Source organism: Portunus trituberculatus, chromosome 18 (genome assembly GCF_017591435.1).
Source record: "Portunus trituberculatus isolate SZX2019 chromosome 18, ASM1759143v1, whole genome shotgun sequence".
Taxonomy (NCBI): Eukaryota; Metazoa; Arthropoda; class Malacostraca; order Decapoda; family Portunidae; genus Portunus; species Portunus trituberculatus.
The window spans coordinates 6,101,500-6,127,534 of NC_059272.1; the positions used below are offsets into that span (position 1 = coordinate 6,101,500).

At 39.6% G+C, this 26,035-nt stretch overlaps 1 protein-coding gene across 2 annotated transcripts in view; it reads right to left on the minus strand.

The window, feature by feature from the left end:
- LOC123505621 (protein sel-1 homolog 1-like) overlaps window positions 1-26,035 on the minus strand; it is a 217,401-nt gene that overhangs the window by 156,158 nt on the left and 35,208 nt on the right. Inside the window, exon 3 of one of the 2 annotated variants that reach the window (XM_045257156.1) lies at window positions 5,594-6,050. The exons of the other annotated variant lie outside the window; for it this stretch is intronic. Coding sequence (XP_045113091.1) covers window positions 5,594-6,050 — 457 coding nt within the window. The remainder of the gene's footprint in view (window positions 1-5,593; window positions 6,051-26,035) is intronic. 2 annotated transcript variants of the gene reach the window in all.

Consider the following 26,035-nt stretch of genomic DNA (forward strand, 5'->3'; position numbering starts at 1 on the left):
TTCTCATCCCTATTCTGTCCATCTTCCTAATGCAAGAGTTAACCAGTATCTTCACTCCTTCATTCCCTACACTGGTAAACTCTGGAACTCTCTACCTGTGTCTGTATTTCCACCTGCCTATGACTTAAACTCTTTCAAAAGAGGAGTGTCAAGACACCTCTTACGTTAACTGGACCCTCCTTTTAGATTTTTTTGTTTTTTCTCTTTCTACTTTCTTCTTAACAGGGCCTGGCAACCAGCGGGATTTTTTTTTCCAACACTTTGTTTGCCCTTGGCCAGTGCCCTTGTAATGTAAAAAAAAAAAAAAAAAAAAAAAAAAAAAAAAATATTGTCCCATATGTCCTGAATAGCGGATTGGAGGCGTGGGAGGGAGGAGGTATCTCTCTCCTTTAGCTTCAGTTTTACGTACGCCCAGGGATTTTTTATAGGGTTAAGGTCTAGGGAACTTGCGGGCCAAGGTTTTAAAAGGCTGACATTGCAGAAATCAAACCAGTCAACAATTAACTTTGCCGTATGGCATGGTGTACCATCTTGCATGAAGGTGTCAGCATTGCACTTTTCCATACACTCATCTAACTCATCTAGAATTAGCTCAAAGTAGTTATTTTGGTTTGTACGAACATTCTTAGGCAAAAATACTAATTTTTCAAGACCATAGTAAGAAAAACAAACTCACACCATCAAAGAATCTGGATTTTAATGTGTGTGTTGTGTAGCGTGGATCATGACAGTTACTACCTGGTCTGCGGTGTAAACTGTTTCTCTGGTTGTCTGTAATCTGAAAGCTGGCCTCATCTGACCAACATACCCTACGACACTTACCTAAGTCCCAATCTTTTTGCTGAGACACTAGCTGTTTGCCTACTGTTAAGGTAATCATGACTGAAGCAAGGTTTTGAAACTGCGCGGCAACTCAGTTATCCCATGTCGCCTCTCACATATCTCCACACACTCCTTTCACTCACCCCACCCAGCACAGAGGATTCCTAGCCTAAAGTTTTTTGCTGTGTATGGGAGGGTTGGCCTAAAGCTGTCTTCAAATAATGTTCAGAGTTCTCTGGCTCACACTGTGCTTACGCCCTTCAGGCTTGTAAGGTGGTGGCGAAGTGTCTCTTCCTCCCTCACGACAAATTTTGGTCCAGCGTTGAACAATTCTGAAACATTTGCCAGTGTTCGCGGCAGTTTCTTGATTTGACTTATTCTCTCTCACTGAGGCACAAATGAATGAGATTTGGGCCTTACTAATTAGTGTCCTAGGTCCCATAATAGGTAGTAACAGGGAACAATAGTAAGCTCACGCCACCACAAAAAGGGCCCGTGAGGGAGGGTGAAAAAAAATTCAAATGCAATCACACGAACCACAGACGAATGTTGACTAAGGAAACATATCATCTGCTTTGACAAATAGAGCTGCAGAGTTGTCAGATAGCGACATGCAACGAATTCCACCGTATGTTTAGGAGTTAAGAAGGGATGAATGAAATTTGGTCAGCGTGGAAGTTGTTGTCCCTTTCGCGCCTTCCGCTCTGACCAGCAGTGTATATCTAATGACACCTAAAAGCCTGCAATCATATAGTGCCTGCAGCATCCCCAGACAAGATTCACATTCTGATCTCTGTACCACATGGCATTTCCTCACACTATTCTGTGTCTCTTGTTTTGGAGTCAAGGCAGTCACACACAATAAAACATTACTCCTAACTGCCACAAACTAAACCCAACCTAATCTCGTACCTAAAGACCTTGGTAAACTTTTGGTATTCCCCTTGTTCCATCTGTAAAAGGGCATATACGCTGCTGGTCAGAGTGGAAGGCGTGAAAGGGACCACAACTTCCACTCTGACCAAATTTCATTCATCCCTTCTTAACTCATAAACATATAGCGGGACTTGCTGTATGTCACTATCTGACAACTCTGCAGCTCTAGTAGTCAAAGTAGATGATATGTTTCCCTAGTCAACGTTTCGCCTGTGGCTCGTTTGCTTGAATTTGAAATTTCTTTCACCCCCCTCATGGCCCCTTTTTGTGGATGCGTAAGCTTACAATTCTACCCTGTTACTGCCTATTATGGGACCTAGGAAACTAATTAGTAAGGCCAAAATCTCAGTTATTTATGCCTTTGTGAGGAAGAATAAGTCAAATCAAGAAACTGCCACAAACACTGGCATAGCTCTCAGAACTGTTCAACATTGGACCAAAATCTATCGCTTCTATCTTACAATCCTGAAAGGCATAAGTGTAGTATGAGCTAGATAACTCTAAACATTATTCAAAGACAGCTTGAGGCCAATCCTTGCACACACAGCAAGGAACTTAAGGCCAAGAACCCTCTTTGCTGGGTGAGGTGAGTGAAAGGAGTGTGAGAAAGATATGTGAAAGGCAACATGGGATAACGGTTTCAAAACCTTGCTTCAGACATGGTTACCTTAACAATAGGCTTGAATTTTGTGTCTCAGCACAAAGATTGGGACTTAGGTAAGTGTCATAGGGTACATTGGTCAGATGACGCAAACTTTGAGGTTACAAACAACGCGTGTACCGCAGACCCTACACGACACACACATTAAAATCCAGATTCTTTGATGGTGTGGGTTTGTTTTTCTTACTATGGTTTTGAAAAATTAGTGTTTTTGCCTAAGAATGTTTGTATGAACCAAAATAACTACTTTGAGCTAATTCTAGATGAGTTAGATGAGTGTATGGAAAAGTGCAATGCTGATACCTTCATGCAAAATGGTATACCATGCCATACGGCAAAGTTAATTGTTGACTGGTTTGATTTCTGCAATGTCAGCCTTTTAAAACCTTGGCCCGCAAATTTGCCAGACCTTAACCTTATAGAAAATCTCTGGGCGTACATAAAACTGAAGCTAAAGGAGAGGGATACCTCCTCTCTCCTATGTCTCTAAGCCACTATTCACAACATATGGGACAATATTGACGCTCAATATCTCCACCACCTGGATGATTCACTTCCCAAGCGACTCGAAAAGGTCAAGAAGGCACGAGGGCACCCTATCAATTACTAGTTTAGGTGAATACCCTCATTGAAACATATTTTCTGTGTCAACAATCTCTTTCACAGGATGTCACAGGTACTGCACCTTCCGCTCTAACCAGCAGTGTAGTCCCTGAGATATACACACACTTCTGAAGTATGCACAGATCTTGCTACAACACTATATCTGTTAACAGGGCTGAACACAAGGTTAGTATACAACCTCAAAATATATGTTACTGCCAGGAAGGTCAGGGCCAATAATAAGGCTGTCAATCCAGTGTCTAGCCACCTCTGTGAGTGAGGAAACCATCCTGCCCTCTAGGTTCCTTCATGGAACTCATAAGCATGCAGTTTAAAGATGAATCCTAGTGGAGTTAAAAATGCTTCAAGATCATCACACAGGGTTTAGAAAGTTACATATTAACTTCACAAAAACATTATTCACTGAAAATACAACACAGGCATCAATTTAAAGGTATGTATTTTTAAATAGGGGAGTAAAATGGCAAAGGGATGAGGAAGTCAGCTCCTTAACCTCTTCATTCTAGTCAATAGAAAAAGGTTCCCGACACAGATGCAGGGATACCTGACTCAGAGGCAGCTCTCTCTCTCTCTCTCTCTCTCTCTCTCTCTCTCTCTCTCTCTCTCTCTCTCCTTTATAGAAATCACGATAACAGTAAGCGATTTTTCATACTAGGTACACACATTATAAAACAAACCCATGCAAATTTTAGAGAAAAATTTGTTTGTCTGCTCTTGGTCATTTTCTAAAGATGACAAATATCAAAGAATATTAATTCTTATGGTAAACTAATCTATTGATTCCATAAAAAATAAATAAATAAATAAATAAAATAAAATTAATGCCAACAACACTCATTGGTACTTATCCTGCTATGTGAATCATACACTTTTGTAGTAATGATGAAAATCAAATAAGTCATCATATCAAATATGACCTACATTCTGAAAGATCTACAACATCCAGGGGGAAAAGCACATTATCTTAGCGGAACGCAGCCACGACAAAGTCCTTGAATATGTCACAAGCACTACGAGTACAAAAAATGTGTCCTTGTGTTGGAGGGTTAAAAAACTAAAGCGAATAACCATTATTTCAGTGTTTTCAATACCAAAAATTTGTAATACTTAAGTTTAGTCCTGTTTCCTAGGAACCAGGGAAGCACAAAACTTGAAACAGGATTGTATTTCATAAAGCTCTTCCCTACAGGCAACAGAAAATGGCTCCTGCCACCATATCTGGGCTGGGTGAGGAGATACCTGACTCAGGCAGCTCTCTCTCTCTCTCTCTCTCTCTCTCTCTCTCTCTCTCTCTCTCTCTCTCCACTACTGAAAATATTATGATGGTAGGTGATTTTCACATTAAGTATGTAAAATAAGAAATAAACCCACCCAAATTTTATATAAAGAAAAATTTGTCTGCCTTCCCAAGGCCATTTTCTGAAGATAATAAACGAGAGAAAATGTTAATTTTTATGGTAAACTAATTTATTAGTACCATTAAGAAAAAAAAAAAAAAAAACAATTACATGGCACATCAGTACTTATCCTGATATAAGTGTCACATGGCTTTATAATAAAGGCAAAAGTCAAGCATGACATTCTATCATCAACATTCTGAGAAATCTCATACTGTTTCTGGGAAAGAAAATACAATCTTAGCAAAAAGCAGCCATGATGCAATATGCACATCATTGGATACGTCACGAGCGTCCCAATGACGCAAAATATGCGTCATCGTGTTGAAGGGTTTATATATAAAAAAAAAATATATATATATATATATATATATATATATATATATATATATATATATATATATATATATATATATATATATATATATATATATATATATATATATATATATATATATATATATATATATATATATATATATATATATATATATATATATATATATATATATATATATATATATATATATATATATATATATATATATATATATATATATATATATATATATATATATATATATATATATATATATATATATATATATATATATATATATATATATATATATATATATATATATATATATATATATATATATATATATATATATATATATATATATATATATATATATATATATATATATATATATATATATATATATATATATATATATATATATATATATATATATATATATATATATATATATATATTTATATATATATATATATATATATATATATATATATATATATATATATATATATATATATATATATATATATATATTTAAATAAGTGAAGAGAGGCAGTGTAAAGAAAATTTGTCAACTGATTTTAACTTTCAAATATTATCTTAGAATTTAGTAATGTGTACCAATACAATAAGACAAAAGAAAATGTGATGATATTACCCTTATGAGATACATAACCAATGATACTTCAATCAGTGTTAATTATATTAAATGATATATGGATACATAAAAGCTAAAAAAGAAACTAAGACAAACTACTCTTTCAGTAAGAGGTGAGGCAGAATTATTATGTAGGAACAGTGATGAGTGATGAGTATAATTTGCCAACTCACCTTGTATTTCACCAGGTGAGGGCAATGGCTTGGCATGACCTTCTTCAGTAAGTGTCTCCTCTTTGTTCTCCCACTTTCTGTCCACATCTGCAACACTCACTCCTGACTCGCTCTCTGCTTCCACTAAGATGATGTGACCTGTGTTGCTGTTCTGGCTTTCCTCTGTAGTGTCTCCATCAAGGTTTTCCACTGAGACCTTATCACTCTCTTCTGTGCTATACTGGCCTCCTTCTGTTGTAGCTTCCCCACTGCTGCCTTGACTGCCACTTTCCTCAACAATATCTACAAGATTCTGGTTGTCCTTTAAATCTGTGACATCTATGGCACTGTGGTCACTTTCACTGTTCTTGTTCTCATTTGTCTCAGCTTCTCTCTCTTCTTTATCTGTGGACCTTCCTTCAGGAGCACTTGCAAAGTTGTTTGTTGGCTCTCTATTTGTGTTGTCATTCTCTGTGTCCTTGATAGTCAGGAAACATTTATTAGAATAATAAATAAATAAATAAATAAATAAATACATATATATATATGTGTGTGTGTGTGTGTGTGTGTGTGTGTGTGTGTGTGTGTGTGTGTGTGTGTGTGTGTATGTATATATATATATATATATATATATATATATATATATATATATATATATATATATATATATATATATATATATATATACAGGCAACCCCCGTTTAACAATGGTTCACACAACGAAATTTCGCTACAACAAACACCAAACTCGCTTTAACGAAGTTTTATCCAGGTAATTTTTTCCAAGTTTGAAAGCCCCGCCGTATCACACAAGCCGACAAGCTTTTGAATACACCAGGAGCCGCAAATATTATGGCCTGCCTTAGGAGAAATCCTGGGACACCTGTACAATCAAGATCAAGCCTCTCGTGGACAACACACGCACCAATCACTCCCATAACAGCATCAGCAGCTCGTCTTCACTCCCTCAACTTACCACCAAAACGCCCTGCAATGTGGCCTAGCATTCCTAAGAAGACCAGGAAGTCTCTTACTCTCGAAGTGAAGCTATAGTCCGACTCAAATATGAAGGCCGCTGAGGGGGAGACTTAACGGGGATTCTCCGGCTGCGGCGTCGCCAAGCATCGTAGCACATGTTTCGATCTCATTATTAACTTACATCTTAATGAACCGTCATAAAAGTGTATTTCTCTAAATTTCTAATAAGGATGTATAGAGAGCTTTGAATATTGTTTTAGTGTAATGAAAACAATGATTTTGTATAAATACCACAAAATGAAGCACCACTGCTCTCCAGCATTACTACTTTTCAAGGTTGGACTTGGGTGAGGTCAACCTTCCTGACCGCTGATAATCCCCAGGTCAAATCGAGTCACTCCTCCCCTCCCTGTCGCTCAGGATGGAAGGTGAATATCTCGTCCGCGCTACGCGCCATCACAACCTTCATAGTCGAGAGAAATTAATTATTTACAGCGTCAACAACTTCTGCTTAGAGGATTCTTTTATTATCAATGTGGAGGACACTTCTGATGAAGAACAGTCTGATTAAATAGCTGAGAGAAAATTATGCCTACAGGGTAAAACCTCTATAAAAAAAAAAATGCACCTTAACTCTTACCTCATGGGTGGTGTGGAAAAAGAATAAAATAAAACAACAAAAAAGATGCATGTCTACTTGTCTATTTTAGAGAGAGAGAGAGAGAGAGAGAGAGAGAGAGAGAGAGAGAGAGAGAGAGAGAGAGAGAGAGAGAGAGAGAGAGAGAGAGAGAGAGAGAGAGAGAGAGAGAGAAAGAGAGAGAGACAGAGTGTGTGTGTGTGTATTTACCTAGTTGTAAATACCTAGTTGCAGTTTTACAGGGCCTGGGCTTTATGCTCGTGTGGTCCTGTCTCCAGATCTATACTTATCCAATTTTTCTTTAAAACTATAAACACTCTTTGCTGACACCACTTCCTCACTCAGACTGTTCCAAGTCTCAACACATCTTTGCGGGAAACTAAATTTTTTAACATCTCTCAGACATCGTCCCTTCCTTAGTTTCTTACTATGCGATCTTGTGCTTCTAAAGTCATATTCTTCTCTCAGGATCAGTTTCTCATTAACCACTTCATCCATTCCATTAATCAATTTATAAACTTGTATCAGATCCCCTCTCTCTCTTCTCTGCTCCAAGGTTGGTAGATCCATTGCCTTTAGTCTCTCCTCATATGCCATCCCTTTAAATTCTGGAACCATTCTTGTAGCCATTTTTGTAGTCTCTAATTTTCTTATGTGTTTCTTTTATGGGAGTCCACACAACTCCTGCATATTCCAATCTAGGTCTTATTTTAGTACTTATCAATTTCTTCATCATTTCCTTGTCCATATAGTGAAATGCTACTCCAATATTCCTTAGCAAATTATACGTCTCTCTGAAAATTCTATCAATATGGCTTACCAGTTGATTATTTTCTTCCATTGTCACTCCCAAGTCCTTTTCCTTTTTTACTTTTCTAGTTCTACTCCATCTCCCATCTTATAGATTCCCACTGGTCGTCTTTCACTTTTTCCCATTTCCATGACATGGCTTTTGTCCACATTGAATTCCATCTCCCATTTTTTGCTCCATTTCCAGATCTTGTTTAAGTCTTCCTGTAGTATTTCACAATCCTCTTTTGTTTAATGACTCTGCACAGTTTCGCATCGTCCGCAAACAGATTTATGTAGCTGTTCACTCCTCTGGCATGTCATTTATATATACGAGAAAAGTATTGGTGCCAATACTGACCCTGTGGCACTCCACTGTCTACTGTTCTCCACTTGGACTTCATATCTTTAACTATCGTCCTTATTTCTCTCCCCCTTAAGTAATTCTTCATCCATCTCAATGTGCTTCCTTTTAAGCCACCCTTCTCCTCTAACTTCCATAGTAATCTTTCATGTGGCACTTTATCAAAAGCCTTTTTTAGATCTAAATAAATACAGTCAACCCATCCTCTCTCTCTTGTACTTTATCAACTATTCTAGAGTAGAAACTCAATAAATTTGTCACACATGACCGACCTTTTCTAAAACCAAATTGGCTATTTGATAATATTTTGTTGTCTTCAAGAAACTCAATCCATTGCTTCTTTATTACTTTTTCACACATCTTGCATATTACACTAGTTAGTGATACCGGTCTGTAATTTAAAGGTTCTTCCTTCCTTCCACTCTTATATATGGGAACCACCTCAGCTCTTTTCCACTCCACTGGCACTGTTCCATTTTCTATTGAGCATTTTATGATGTTGTATATTGGACTTGCTAGTTCTTCCCTACATTCTTTCAGTATTCTGCCTGAGACTTCATCCGGTCCCATTGCCTTTTCCTCATCCAATTCCGTCATCAACTTTTTATTTCAAGCTTGGTTACTTTAATCTCTTTCATATGGACAGTCTCTATTACCCTGTGGTCTTTCAAATTTGGATTCCTTAGTAAAGACCTCATGAAATTTACTATTTAACAGTTCTGCCATACTTTTGGGTCTTCCACCATTCCGTTTTCTCCTTTTAACCTTTCTATTGTTTCTTTTTGTCTTATTTTTCCATTTATGAATCTGTAGAACAATTTTGGTTGTTCCTTACATTTTTCGACAATGTCCTTTTCATAGTTCTTTTCTTCTTCCTTTCTCACCTTAGCATATTCATTTCTTGCTGTTTTGAAGTTTTCCTTATTTTCTGGATTTCTGTTTCTTCTCCACCTTTTCCATGCTCCATCTCGTTTCTCCTTTGCCCTAGCACATCTTGCATTAAACCAATCTTTCTTTCCTTCTTCTTTAGGTCTATATTTCGGGACATATTCCTGACCCCAGTTTTGTATATTTCCAAAAATAAGTTATATTTCTCTTGAACCGTTAATGAGTTTTCCATCTCCTCCCAGTTTACGTTTTAAAATAGTTCTTGAGATTCTCAATATCAGCCTTTCTGTAATTTAATCGGTCTCCTTTGTATGATTCATCTCTATCTTCCTTTCCTTCTTCTATATCCATTTCTAATATTACATGGTCACTCTTTCCCAATGGGCACTTGTATCTTATATCATCGTTAATTGGTATATCCCTTGTAAAAACTAGGTCTAATCTTGCCGGCTCATCGTTTCCTCTGAATCTTGTGTTTTCCTTTACTCTTTGGACCATCAAATTATCTATCATTAGGTTCAGGAATCTATCTCCCAGGCATCTTCCCCATACCACTTTCATAATTTTCCCAGTCTACCTCCTTACAGTTGAAATCTCCTACCAATATCACTTTTCTCCTTTCCTTAATGATTCTTGTAAGACTCCTTATTGTGTCATCTATCATGTCTCTATATTCTTGGTTAGTCCATGAGTTTGTTTTGGTGGCACATATGTTCCAATGATTGTTAACTCCTTTTGTTAATATGCATCTTAACATACAGTATTTCTGATTTTCCTTCCCCAAACTCCACTTGATTTACCACTATCTCCTTCCTTAACATCATCATGACTCCTCCTCCTCCTTTACCCACTCTGTCTCTCCTCCATATATTATACCTTTTATCTATGTCTATTTTATTGCCTCATTTAACTTTGTTTCCACCAGACATACAATATCTGGTTCTTCTTTCTTTATGTAATCTCTTAATTCTAATTTACTAGATAAAATCCCATCTATGTTTGTATACATCATTTTTAATCTCTTGTTCTTATCATTTTTAGTTAAACTTGCTCCATTCTTTTCTCTTCTTTCTCTTTTATATACCATTTCCTTATCCTGTCTCCTATAATTCTCCAAAAAAATGCCTTCTTCTCCTCCTCTGACCTTTCATTATTTTTTTTTTTTCTTGCTTCTGCCACCAGTTCATTGTGTCTCTTCCTTTCCTCCTCGTTTCTATTTTTCTTTATATATATATCTTTGCAACCTTCTGTTTCTCTGAGTTTCGTTTTTCTATATAGTACTTCTTCTGCTGCTGCTTGTGATTTTAGTAATATCTTAATTGGTCTCACTGTTCCTTCTTGATATGGTCCCATTCTATGGATTTCTTCTACTTCCTCTTCTAAGTTCTGTCTATCCTCGTCATTCAGATGTTTTAGTAGGTCTTTTACTGATTTCATTTCGTCTTTTTCCCTTCTTGGTCTATATTTAACATTTTTTCTTTCAGTCCAAAAATAATTACACTCTTCTTTTTTCCGCAATTTCTCTTACTAAATTTTCTTTTTCTTGAGGACTCCTATCATTTTGCTTGTCATATTTTCATCTCTTTCTTTTAACTGTTCTTGAAATACTTCTTGAAATGATTCCTTGTCTTTCTTATCTTGGATTCTCCATGCTTGTACTTCTTTTTTAATCATGTCTTGTACTCTTTCTTCTTCTTTGTTAACTAGATCTTTTAGCTTCTCTTTTTCTTTCTCGGCTTTACCGAGTCCTTCTTCCATTAATTTCTTATAGTTCGCTATTTGGACTTTTAATTCTTCATTTTCGGTTCTTAGCCTAGTTTCGTTTTCTTCCACTCTTTTTATCCTTTCTTTCAATTTCTGGAGCTCTTTATCCTGTTCTTCATTCTCTTTCATTCCCATACTCTCCTTTATCAATTTATCTAATTTACGTTCGATAGTCAAGACTCTATCAAATAGTGAAGTTTGCGCCGTATCAAAGCCTTCAAATTCTCTTTCTCCCTCACCAACATTGTCATCATCAGCTTTCATTCTTTCACTTGTCACATACCTGCATTTAGATGGAATATCTTTCTCACTCATTATTATTTAACACTGTATTCATGAAAAAAAAAATGAGTCCACACTTATCGCCCAGGCCACTGTAAACACAAACAAAGGTAGTGAAGATCAGCTGATTCTCGGGAGCGACGGTATTGCGTCCTTCCTCTACCGTGTCTCGTGTGTGTGTGTGTGTGTGTGTGTCTATTTACCTAGTTGTATTTACCTAGTTGTAGTTTTACAGGGCCTGGGCTTTATGCTCGTGTGGTCCCGTCTCCATATCTACACTTATCCAATTTTTCTTTAAAACTATGTACACTCTTTGCTGACACCACTTCCTCACTCAAACTGTTCCAAGTCTCAACACATCTTTGCGGGAAACAAAATTTTTTAACATCTCTCAGACATCGTACCTTCCTTAGTTTCTTACTATGCGATCTTGGGCTGCTAAAGTCATATTCTTCTCTCAGGATCAGTTTCTCATTATCCACTTCATCCATTCCATTAATCAATTTATAAACTTGTATCAGATCCCCTCTCTCTTTTTTCTGCTCCAAGGTTGGTAGATTTATTGCCTTTAGTCTCTCCTCATATGCCATCCCTTTAAATTCTGGAACCATTCTTGTAGCCATTTTTTGTAGTCTCTCTAATTTTCTTATGTGTTTCTTTTTATGGGGAGTCCACACAACTCCTGCATATTCCAATCTAGGTCTTATTTTAGTACTTATCAATTTCTTCATTTCCTTGTCCATATAGTGAAATGCTACTCTAATATTCCTTAGCAAATTATATGTCTCTCTGAAAATTCTATCAATATGGTTTACCAATTGATTATTTTCTTCCATTGTCACTCCCAAGTCCTTTTCCTTTTTTACTTTTTCTAGTTCTACTCCATCTCCCATCTTATAGATTCCCACTGGTCGTCTTTCACTTTTTTCCCATTTCCATGACATGGCTTTTGTCCACATTGAATTCCATCTCCCATTTTTTGCTCCATTTCCAGATCTTGTTTAAGTCTTCCTGTGTGTGTATTTACCTAGTTGTATTTACCTAGTTGTAGTTTTACAGGGCCTGGGCTTTATGCTCGTGTGGTCCCGTCTCCATACCTACACTTATCCAATTTTTCTTTAAAACTATGTACACTCTTTGCTGATACCACTTCCTCACTCAAACTGTTCCAAGTCTTAACACATCTTTGCGGGAAACTAAATTTTTTAACATCTCTCAGACATCGTCCCTTCCTTAGTTTCTTACTATGCGATCTTGTGCTTCTAAAGTCATATTCTATTCTCAGGATCAGTTTCTCATTATCCACTTCATCCATTCCGTTAATCAATTTATAAACTTGTATCAGATCCCCTCTCTCTCTTCTCTGCTCCAAGGTTGGTAGATCCATTGCCTTTAGTCTCTCCTCATTTGCCATCCCTTTAAATTCTGGAACCATTCTTGTAGCCATTTTTTGTAGTCTCTCTAATTTTCTTATGTGTTTCTTTTTATGGGAGTCCACACAACTCCTGCATATTCCAATCTAGGTCTTATTTTAGTACTTATCAATTTCTTCATCATTTCCTTGTCCATATAGTGAAATGCTACTCCAATATTCCTTAGCAAATTATGTCTCTCTGAAAATTCTATCAATATGGCTAACCGTTGATTATTTTCTTCCATTATCACTCCCAAGTCCTTTTCCTTTTTTACTTTTTCTAGTTCTACTCCATCTCCCATCTTATAGATTCCCACTGGTCGTCTTTCACTTTTTCCCATTTCCATGACATGGCTTTTGTCCACATTGAATTCCATCTCCCATTTTTTGCTCCATTTCCAGATCTTGTTTAAGTCTTCCTGTAGTATTTCACAATCCTCTTTTTGTTTAATGACTCTGCACAACTTCGCATCGTCCGCAAACAGATTTATGTAGCTGTTCACTCCCTCTGGCATGTCATTTATATATACGAGAAAAAGTATTGGTGCCAATACTGACCCCTGTGGCACTCCGCTGTCTACTGTTCTCCACTTGGACTTCATATCTTTAACTATCGTCCTTATTTCTCTTCCCATTAAGTAATTCTTCATCCATCTCAATGTGCTTCCTTTTAAGCCACCCTTCTCCTCTAACTTCCATAGTAATCTTTCATGTGGCACTTTATCAAAAGCCTTTTTTAGATCTAAATAAATACAGTCAACCCATCCTCTCTCTCTTGTACTTTATCAACTATTCTAGAGTAGAAACTCAATAAATTTGTCACACATGACCGACCTTTTCTAAAACCAAATTGGCTATTTGATAATATTTTGTTGTCTTCATGAAACCCGATCCATTGCTTCTTTATTACTTTTTCACACATCTTGCATATTACACTAGTTAGTGATACCGGCCTGTAATTTAAAGGTTCTTCCTTCCTTCCGCTCTTATATATGGGAACCACCTCAGCTCTTTTCCACTCCACTGGCACTGTTCCATTTTCTATTGAGCATTTTATGATGTTGTATATTAATGGACTTGCTAGTTCTTCCCTACATTCTTTCAGTATTCTGCCTGAGACTTCATCCGGTCCCATTGCCTTTTCCTCATCCAATTCCGTCATCAACTTTTTTATTTCAAGCTTGGTTACTTTAATCTCTTTCATATAGACAGTCTCTCTATTACCATGTGGTCTTTCAAATTTGGATTCCTTAGTAAAGACCTCATGAAATTTACTATTTAACAGTTCTGCCATACTTTTTGGGTCTTCCACCATTCCGTTTTCTCCTTTTAACCTTTCTATTGTTTCTTTTTGTCTTATTTTTCCATTTATGAATCTGTAGAACAATTTTGGTTGTTCCTTACATTTTTCGACAATGTCCTTGTGTGTGTGTGTATTTACCTAATTGTATTTACCTAATTGTAACATACGGGAAAAGAGCTATGCTCGTGTTGTCCCGTCTCCATATCTATTAATGTCCAGCTTTTTCTTAAAATCATGAATATTCCTTGCGTTGACCACTTCCACGTCTAAACTATTCCATGCTTCCACCCTTCTATGAGGGAAGCTATATTTTTTCACATCTCTCCTATAAGTGGCCATTTTAGTTTTTCCCATGCCCTCTCGACATTCTTCCATTCCACATACACAGATCTTCCCTATCCATTTTTCCATGCCAATCATCACTCTGTATATTGCTATCAGGTCTCCCTTTCTCTTCTGTTTTCCAGGGTTGGAAGTTGCATTCTTTTCAGTCTGTCTTCATAAGTCAAATCTCTTAAGTCAGGCACCATTTTCGTTGCAGCCCTCTGTACTTTCTCTAGTTTCCTTATGTGTTTCTTTAAGTTCGAGCCCACTGTATTGTTGCATATTCAAGCCTCGGTCTTATCATTGCAGTAATTATTTTCTTCATCATTTCTTCATCTAGATATACGAACGCCACTCTTATGTTCCTCAATAAGTTCAATACTTCTCCAATTATTTTGTTTATATGTCTCTCTGGCGATAGGTCATTGGTAATAAGGTCTTTTCTTCATGACTGGTTTTTATGTCTTCATTTCCTATCTTGTACATACTCCTGATTCTTCTTTCACTCTTGCCAAACTCTATTTTCTTGCATTTGTCGTGTTGAACTCCATTTGCCATGTACAGCTCCATTTCCATATTCTGTCCAAGTCTTCCTGGAGTAGTTCGCAATCTTTGTCACATCTCACTTTTCGTAACAATTTTGCATCGTCTGCAAATAGGCTCACATAACTGGACACCCCATCCACCATGTCATTTATGTAGACTGCGAACATTACTTATTTTGAAATATACAAAACAGGAGTCAGGAATATGTCCCAAAATATAGACCAAAAGAAGAAGGAAAGAAAGATTGGTGCCAACACTGATCCCTGTTTAAAAACGTAGACTGGGAGGAGATGGAAAACTCAGAGACAATGCAAGACAAATATAACTTATTTCGGGAAATATACAAAACAGGAGTCAGGGAATATGTCCCAAAATATAGACCAAAAGAAGAAGGAAAGAAAGATTGGTTTAATGCAAGGTGTGCTAGGACAAAGGAGAAAAGAGATGGAGCATGGAAAAGGTGGAGGAGAAATAGGAATCCAGCAAATAAGGAAAACTTCAAAGCAGCAAGAAATGAATTGTCGAAAAATGTAAGGAGCAACCAAAATTGTTCTATAGATTCATAAATGGAAAAATTAGGCAAAAGAAACAATAGAAAGGTTAAAAGGAGAGAACGGGATGGTGGAAGACCCAAAAAGTATGGCAAAACTATTAAATAAAAAATTCCAGGAGGTCTTTACTAAAGAATCCAAATTTGAGAGGCCACAGGGTAATAGAGAGACAATCTATATGAAAGAGATTAAAGTAACCAAGCTTGAAATAAAAGAGTTAATGAAGGAACTGGATGAAGAGAAGGCAATGGGTCCGGATGAAGTCTCAGGCAGAATACTGAAAGAATGTAGGGAAGAACTAGCAAGTCCTATATACAACATCATAAAATGCTCAATAGAAAATGAAACAGTGCCAGTAGAATGGAAAAGAGCTGAGGTGGTTCCCATATATAAGAGTGGAATGAAAGAACCTTTAAATTACAGACCGGTATCACTAACTAGTGTAATATGCAAGATGTGTGAAAGAATAATAAAGAAACAATGGATCGAGTTCCTTGAAGACAACAAATTAATATCAAATAGCCAATTTGGTATTAGAAAAGGACGGTCTTGTGTAACTAATTTATTGAGTTTCTATTCTAGAATAGTTGATAGAGTACAAGAGAGAGAGGGATGGGTTAACTGCATCTACTTGGATTTAAAAAAAGGCGTTTGACAAAGTGCCACACGCAAGATTACTGTGGAAGTTAGAGGAGAAGGGTGGCTTAAAAGGAAGCACATTGAGATGGATAGAAAATTATTTGAGGGGGAGAGAAATAAGGACGGTAGTTAAAGATATGAAATCCAAGTGGAGAGAAGTAGAAAGCGGAGTGCCACAGGGGTCAGTATTGGCACCAATACTTTTCCTCATTTATATTAACAACATGCCAGAAGGAGTGAACAGCTACATAAATTTGTTTGCGGATGATACGAAACTGTGCAGAGTTATAAAGCAAAAAGAGGATAGTGAAATACTGCAAGAAGACCTAAATAAGATCTGGGAATGGAGTAAGAAGTGGGAAATGGAATTCAATGTGAACAAAAGCCATGTCATGGAAATGGGAAAGAGTGAAAGACGACCTGTGGGAATCTATAAGATGGGAGATGGTGTAGAACTGGAGAAAGTCAAAAAGGAAAAGGACTTATGAGTGACGATGGATGCAGGAGTAGTGTGGACCCCTCATAAAAAGAAACACATAAGAAAATTGGAGAGGCTACAAAAAATGGCTACAAGAATGGTCCCAGAACTTGAAGGGATGACATATGAGGAGAGACTAAAGGCTATGGATCTACCAACCTTGGAACAAAGAAGGGAGAGAGGAGATCTGATACAAGTTTATAAATTGATTAACGGAATGGATGAAGTGGATAATGAGAAACTGATCTTGAGAGAAGAATATGACATCCGAAGCACAAGATCGCATAGTAAAAAGCTGAGAAAGGGAAGATGTCTGAGATATTAAAAATATAGTTTCCCGCAGAGATGTATTGAGACGTGGAACAGTTTAGATGAAGAAGTAGTGTCTGCAAAGAGTGTGCTCACTTTTAAAGTAAGATTGGATAAGTGTAGATATGGAGAAGGGGCCACACGAGCATAAAGCCCAGGCCCTGTAAAACTACAACTAGGTAAATACAACTAGGTAAATACAAGTGTACTTTAATAAGTACTTTAATAAGATCCAGATTGGAATATGCAGGCGTAGTGTGGACCCCTTATAAAAAGAAACACATAAGGAAATTGGAGAGACTACAAAAAATGGCTACAAGAATGGTTCCAGAATTTGAAGGGATGACATATGAGGAGAGACTAAAGGCTACAAGAATGGTTCCAGAATTTAAAGGGATGGCATATGAGGCAATGGATCTACCAACCTTGGAGCAGAGAAGAGAGAGAGGGGATCTGATACAAGTTTATAAATTGATTAACGGAATGGATGAAGTGGATAATGAGAAACTGATCATGAGAGAAGAATATGACTTTAGAAGCACAAGATTGCATAGTAAGAAACTAAGGAAGGGACGATGTCTGAGAGATGTTAAAAAATTTAGTTTCCCGCAAAGATGTGTTGAGACTTGGAACAGTTTGAGTGAGGAAGTGGTGTCAGCAAAGAGTGTACATAGTTTTAAAGAAAAATTGGATAAGTGTAGATATGGAGACGGGACCACACGAGCATAAAGCCCAGGCCCTGTAAAACTACAACTAGGTAAATACACACACAAGAGAGAGAAGGATGGGTTGACTGTATTTATTTGAATTTTAAAAAGGCATTTGACAAAGTGCCACATGCAAGATTACTATGGAAATTAGAGGAGAAGGGTGACTTAAAAGGAAGCACATTGAGATGGATAGAAAATTATTTGAGGGGGAGAGAAATAAGGACAGTAGTTAAAGATATGAAGTCCAAGTGGAGAGTAGTAGAAAGTGGAGTGCCACAAGGGTCAGTATTGGCACCAATACTTTTCCTCATTTATATTAACGACATGCCAGAAGGAGTGAACAGCTACATAAATCTGTTTGTAGATGATACAAAACTGTGCAGAGTTATAAAGCAAAAAGAGGATTGTGAAATACTGCAAGAAGACCTAAATAAGATATGGGAATGAAGCAAAAAGTGCAAAATGGAATTCAATGTGAACAAAAGCCATGTCATGGAAATGGGAAAGAGTGAAAGACGACCCGTGGGAATCTATAAGATGGGAGATGGAGTAGAACTGGAGAAAGTAAAACAGGAAAAGGACTTAGGAGTGACGATAGAAGAAAACAATCAACCAGTAAGCCATTGATATAATTTTTAGAGAAACATATAATTTGCTAAGGAATATCGGAGTAGCATTTCACCACATGGAAAAAAAAGTTTAATGATGAAGAAATTGATAAGTACTTTAATAAGATCCAGATTGGAATATGCAGGAGTAGTGTGGACCCCTTATAAAAAGAAACAGATAAGGAAATTGGAGAGACTACAAAAAATGGCTACAAGAATGGTTCCAGAATTTGAAGGGATGACATATGAGGAGAGACTAAAGGCTATGGATCTACCAACCCTGGAACAAAGAAGGGAGAGAGGAGACCTGATACAAGTTTTTAAATTGATCAACGGAATGGACCAAGTGGATAATGAGAAATTGATCCTGAGAGAAGAATATGACATTCAAAGCACAAGATCACATACTAAAAAGCTGAGAAAAGTAAGATGTCTGAGAGATGTTAAAAAATATAGTTTCCCGCAAAGATGTATTGAGACGTGGAACAGTTTAAATGAAGAAGTAGTGTCTGCAACGAGTGTGCATACTTTTAAAGTAAGATTGGATAAGTGTAGATATGGAGACGGGGCCACATGAGCATAAAGCCCAGGCCCTGTAAAACTACAACTAGGTAAATACACACAGACGTATAATTTGCTAAGGAATATTGGAGTAGCCTTTCACTATATGGACAAGGAAATGATGAAGAAATTGATAAGTACTAAAATAAGACCTAGATTGGAATATGCAGGAGTTGTGTGGACTCCCCATAAAAAGAAACACATCAGAAAATTAGAGACTACAAAAAATGGCTACAAGAATGGTTCCAGAATTTAAAGGGATGACATATGAGAAGAGACTAAAGGCTATGGATCTACCAACCTTGGAGCAGAGAAGAGAGAGAGGGGATCTGATACAAGTTTATAAGTTGATTAACGGAATGGATGAAGTGGATAATGAGAAACTAATCCTGAGAGAAGAATATGACTTTAGAAGCACAAGATCGCATAGTAAGAAACTAAGGAAGGGACGATGTCTGAGAGATGTTAAAAAATTTTGTTTCCCGCAAAGATGTGTTGAGACTTGGAACAGTTTGAGTGAGGAAGTGGTGTCAGTAAAGAGTGTACATAGTTTTAAAGAAAAATTGGATAAGTGTAGATATGGAGACGGGACCACACGAGCATAAAGCCCAGGCCCTGTAAAACTACAACTAGGTAAATACAACTAGGTAAATACACACACACACACACGTGCATGAGAGAACTATATAGTAATAAGAAACAGGAGGTAGTAGTAACAAGCCAGAGAGAGAGAGAGAGAGAGAGAGAGAGAGAGAGAGAGAGAGAGAGAGAGAGAGAGAGAGAGAGAGAGAGAAAGAGAGAGAAAGAGAGAAAAGAGAGAAAAAGAGAGAAAAAGAGAGACAGAGAGAAAGAGAGAGAGAGGGAGAGAGAGAAAGAGGGAGGGAGGAAGTGGAACAAAGCAGACTGGGCTTCCCTGCGCCGCGACCTGACCCACACCCCAGGGGCCACTCTGCTACAGGGAGGAGCAGAGAGTGAAGCACTTGCACTCACCTCTCACCTTCTCGCCCTCCAGAGACGCCACGTCCCACACAGGGAATACACCACCAGACCGACGGATCAGCCATGGTTTGGCTACCGTTGCCGTGTTGCTGCTGAGGCAAAGTATGCTGCCTGGCTCCGCTACAAGAGGAACCCGACTCGGCGCAACAAGGACCTGCATAGGGCTGCATGCAGGAGGATGGTGGTAACCAGCAAGTAGGCCTTAAAAAAGTGGGAGGAAAGCCTGCGCCGGAAACTGTGTGGCACTGGCGTAGGAAACAAAACTTGGTGGTCCCTTGTTAAGGACAAACAAGGAACTGGCCACCAAGAATCCATCCCTCCCCTCAGCAAGCAGGACGGTACTGTCGCCACCAGCAGTAAGGAGAGGCCACAGTTGCTGGCTTCCTTGTTTGCTGGAAAAATGAAGGTGGGGAATCCACAGCAGCCACCGCCTCAGCTGGTCCAGCAATGTGAGAAGACTGTCACCATGGTGGAGGTGATGCATCAGCAGGTGAAGCGATTATTGCGGGGGCTGGACACACAGAAAGCCACCGGCCCTGATGACATCAGCCCGCACCTGCTGAAGCGATGCTCCCAGGAACTGGCTGCCCCTCTCACCCAAGTCTTCACAACTTGTGTACGGAAAACGCCTGGCCTTCAGTGTGGAAGGAGGCTCGAGTAGTTCCGACACAAAAAGCTCCAGGACGGACCCAAAAAACTACAGACCCATATCCCTGTTGTCAGTGGTAGGTAAAGTGTTTGAGAGGGTCGTGGCAGAGGTGGTGTGTAGCCATCTCAAGGACAATGCCCTCCTCTCAGACCAACAGTTTGGGTTCAGACCTGGAAGGTCAACCTCCGACCTAATGATGCTTCTCACCAGGCAGTGGCAGGACGCCTCGACGACGGCAAGGACACTATAGTGGTTGCTTTGGACATAGCTGGAGCTTTTGATAAAGTATGGCACAACGGATTACTAGAAAAGCTTCGTGCTAAAGGCATCCAGGGTGGCTTGCTACGACTCCTGGGAAATTACCTGCAGGACAGAAGCCTCAAGGTGGTTGTCAACGGGCAAACATCTGAGTCCCTGCCTGTGGAGGCATCAGTGCCACAGGGTTCAATTCTTGGCCCATTCCTGTGGAATATCTACGTGGATGATCTTCTCCAGCTACTGCCAGGAGTCATGGCCTATGCTGATGACTGCACCCTCTCCTATACCTATCCACGCCAGGACAGTGGGCGGGCTGCTGAGGCCATCAATCAGCAGCTACGAGTGATAGAGGAGTGGGGTGCTCGCTGGCAAGTGACATTCGCGCCGGAGAAGACACAGGCAATGGTTGTCTCTCGGTCCCCAGCCGCCATGGCAGCAATGGCAGGAAAGTTGTCTTTGGCACTGCTGCTCTCCCACTCCAAGATGACGTCAAGATACTTGGAGTGGAGGTGGATCGAGGGCTGAGGTTTGACAGCCATGTCAAAACCATTGCCAAGAAAGCCTCTCACAGGATCTCCGCTCTCAGAAGGATCGCCAGTTTCCTCGACAGGATGGGGAGACTGCTGCTGTACAAGGCACAGGTGCGGCCCCACCTTGAGTACGCAGCTCTCTCCTGGATGTCCTGTGCCGCCACACACAGAAGGAGACTGGACAGCATCCAACGCCGCACCATACGGCTAGTAGATGCTGCAATACCACCTCACCCAGAGCCTGAGCGTCCTCTTGATTCACTGGAACACCGCAGAGATGTGGCGGCGATCGTAGTGTTCCATAAGGCACAGGTGCAAAGAGTGCCACATCTGGCAGGGCTGCGTCATCCTCTAAGAGTCACCGCACGGAGCACGAGAACGGTGGTGACGCCGTAGAGGTGCCGCGATCCCACGGGTGTCAGCATCAACGCACCTTCGCAGGACGCGTCTCCAGGATGTGGAACTTGTTCACGGCCGCGGTGCCTCACGTCCAGGAGATGAACACTCACAGTGTCAAACTGATGGCACATAAGTGGAGACAGACACTGCCAACTCCTCTGACACTCTTTGTGACGTGACACTCACTGTAGTGCAGTGCGTGAATAGTGCTAGTGAAGTGAAACGAACAGTGCTCCATTTACATGCTGACCATCTTGTATATTATCTATTTTTAAGTCTTGTAAATATTGTAGAGAAATAGATTGTAGTACCCTTAGGATAGGTAGTGTGGTGTTTACATACTTTTATGTACAATTGTCGTTCGGGGTTCTTCTGGGTTCACACTTTGTTTTGAAGTTTCATTAGGGTTTGTAATGTTTCATTATGTTTCATTTTGTTATGTTTCTTTGTTTCGATATCTCGAACTTGTATGTATGTGAAGCTTCATGTTAGTTTACTTCTTTGTGCTGGATTAATGCTGGGATCAGTTCACTCCAGCTACTCGTCTTGTACATAGCTCTGATTACTGCTAAGTAAAGCCTTGAGAAGAGTTGAGTCTCTCTCCTTGGTATACAACAATTTACTTAGCAGTACATCGCTGGAGATGGAGAGGTTGCTACGTCCTGAAAGATTTGAAGGCTCCTGTGACACCACTCCTGCACAGTGGACGCACTGGCTCCGCACCTTCACTAACTTTGTGGACTCCATCACACCAGCGCCAGACAAACTGAAATTACTGATCAACTACATCGCGCCTGAAGCTTACTCTCACATATCAGACTGTACTACATACGCTGCAGCCATCGATATTTTGAAGACTGTGTATGTGAAGCCTACGAATGTGGTTTTTGCTAGACATCAGCTGGCTACTCGTAGTCAACGACCAGATGAGTCCATCAACGCCGTCCACTCCCTGAAGATTCTCTCCAAGGACTGTGAATTCAAGCAAGTTACTGCTGACACTTATACTGAAGAAGCAGTTCGCGATGCCTTCATCACCGGCCTTACCTCTCTAACATACGCCAACGCCTGCTAGAGAAGGATTCGTTGACTCTTAGCGAAGCCATACAACTCGCCAGAAGCCTCGACTCTGCCCAACGCAATGCTGAAGAATACTGCCTCCTACTGTTCCAGGGAGTCTACCTACTGCTGCTCCCGTTATCGCCACTACTGATGCCGTCTCTGCTACGCCACTCAGCCCTACCGCAAACTTATGCTGCTGCTGCTGCTGTTTCGAAGGTTGGAACGTGCTACTTCTGTGGAGGTAGGAGACACCTTCGGTCTCTTTGCCCTGCTCGTCAATCTGAGTGTCGACAATGTGGCAAGACGGACACTTCGCCAAAGTCTGCATGTCGCGAAATGGTTGGAAATCAAGAAGGATCTCCTCTACTTCTGCTGCGGCGCTGGCTTCGGAATCACTCGCCCAACGCTGTGATCACTGTGCTCATAGTCCTGCAGATGACTCTCCAGTACTGGCTTCGTTAGTACTCCTCGATGTTCCACCATTCCTGTAAGTGCTAATGGCTTAATGGTGAATTCCCTCGTTGACAGTGGCAGTACTATCAGCTTTATCCATCCTAAAGTAGTTAAAGCTTTGAGCATTGAAGTGCATCCTTCACGATCTGACGTTACTCTTGCTAGCTGTGAAACTTCCACTACATTGGGCCACTGTTTTGTCGATCTAACAGTGAAAGACAATCATTATCCTCATATCAAATTGGCTGTACTTCCACAATTGTGTTCAGAGATTATCTTGGGTCAAGACTTCATGGAAAAGCATCAGTCAGTGGAATTTACTTTGAGTGGCCCCTTACCCAAATTAACTGTATGTGGTGTAGCTTGTATGAAACTCGATCCACCCTCACTGTTCCCTAACCTCGCTCACAATGTTAAGCCTATCTCTACGCCAACCCGTAAGTTTTCAAAGGATGACGAGAGTTTTATTCATATGGAAGTGAAATCTTTACTACAAAAAGGAGTTATAGAAAGCAGTCAATCCCCATGGAGAGCTCAAGTCCTAGTTACAAGTGACGAAAGACACAAAAGACGCATGGTAGTAGATTATTCAAGAACAATAAATCGCTTTACACAGCTTGATGCTTACCCAATGCCCCGAATACATGACCTAGTACACAAAATGGCCAAGTATAGAGTGTTCAGTAAAATTGATCTCAAGAGTGCTTACCACCACGTACAACGTAGAGATTCTGAAAAGCAGTACACAGCATTTCAGGCTGATGGGAAGTTATACCATTTCAATAGGATACCTTTTGGCTTAACTAACTCTGTTGCTGTTTTCCAGAGAATAATGGATTCAATCATAGCAGACTGTGGATTGAAGCGACGACGCTTACATCGATGATGTAATCATATGTGGAGAAGGACAGGAAGACCATGACAGGAATCTACAGCGATTTAATGAAGCTGTCTCTAAGTATAACCTTTCTTTAAACTCAAATAAGTGTCAGTACAGTCGTACAGAAATTAACTATCTTGGATACAGTATATCTAACGGTTGCCTCCGCCCTGATCCTGATCGTTTACAACCTCTAGTAGAACTACCCATTCCGATAATCAGCCTGCTCTTAAACGAGCCCTTGGACTGTTCTCTTACTATTCAATATGGATCCGCAATTACTCTCAGCGTATTCAGCCACTCTTATACAATGTATCATTCCCTCTTAGCACAGCGGCTGTTAACTGTTACAACGCACTTAAGGAAGACATATGCAAAGCCTCTGTTGCTGCTTTTGACGAGACTTTGCCATTTCAGATAGAGACAGACGCTTCATCCGTCTCTATAGCTGCCAGCCTTTCCCAACTAGGTCGACCAGTAGCGTTCTTTTCTAGAACATTGACCAGTTCTGAAAGATTGCAACCGGCGGTAGAGAGAGAGGCTACAGCTATCATAGAAGCTGTGCGTAAATGGAGACTATTCATTATAGGTCGGAGATTCACTATCATCACTGATCAACAAGCAATTTCATTCATGTTCAGTTCGAAGCACACATCAAAAATAAAGAATGATAAAATTCTAAGATGGCGTCTTGAGCTCTCCGAATACACTTATGATATCAAGTACCGACCCGGCTCAGAAAATGCTCCATGTGACACTCTATCGCGTGCGTGCTCTATAACTACTAATGCTAGCTCTGCTTCCCTGGAAGAAATACATACCAAATTGTGCCATCCTGGAATCACTAGGTTATATCATTTTGTAAAGATTAAGAACTTGCCTTTCTCTTTAGAGGACGTAAAGAAAGTCTGTAATCAGTGTACTGTTTGTGCTGAACTAAAGCCTAACTTCTATAGACCTCCGACAGTAACCTCATCCGTGCTATGCAACCATTTGATCGCATTTCCATCGATTTCACAGGTCCAAAGCCATCCTGTACTAAGAATAAATACCTACTTGTCATGGTTGACGAATACTCCAGATTCCTTTTGCCTTCCCCTGTTCTGATATGTCTTCTAACTGTAATTTCTTGTTTACATAAGCTATTCTCTATTTTTGGTTGTCCTTCTTCAGTCCATTCTGACAGAGCAGCTCAGTTTATGTCTCAAGATGTATCTGAATTCTTAAGGAATCATGGCATAGTAATGACTCACTCTACCCCTTATCACCCTACTGGTAATGCACAGTGTGAGAGAACAGTTGGTAACTTATGGAGAACTGTACGCCTGGCTTTGAAGTCTCTCAAATATCCAGAATGTAAATGGGAATTAGCTTTAGATTCAGCACTCCATTCTATCCGGTCATTGCTTTGTACTTCCACGAACCAAACCCCTCATGAAAGACTATTTTCTTTCCCTAGGAAATCTTTAACGGTCATTCATTACCATCTTGGCTTACGTCGCCCGGACCAGTGTTGCTGCGGAAATTCGTCCGCACCTCTAAATCTGATCCATTAGTGGAAGAGGTCGACCTTGAGAGCGCGACACCTCATTATGCCCATATACGCTACCCGGACGGACGACAATCCACGGTCTCCACTAAGGATCTCGCTCCTACTCCAAGAGATCCAAACCCAGTTCACGTGCCCTGTAGCAGGAGACCGCCGGAGTTACCAGTTCACGTACCAGTGACCCCCACTTCTGATGAGTGTACTACCGATCAAGACTCTGGGAGGATCAACTACCCTACGCCTGATAACAAGGAGTCTAAGGGCATCACAGATGACTGTACAGCTGAAACTCTTCTGCCACCCTCACCTACTAGAGTCGAACCTTTGAGGCGTTCGACCAGGGTTAGAAGCCTCCCGATAGATTAGGATATTAGTGCTTTCTGAAATGTTTGTGTATGTGTGTGAGTGAGGTTACTTCATTAAGAGGGGGAAAATGTGGTGTTTACATACTTTTATGTACAATTGTCGCTCGGGGTTCTTCTGGGTTCACACTTTGTTTTGAAGTTTCATTAGGGTTTGTAATGTTTCATTATGTTTCA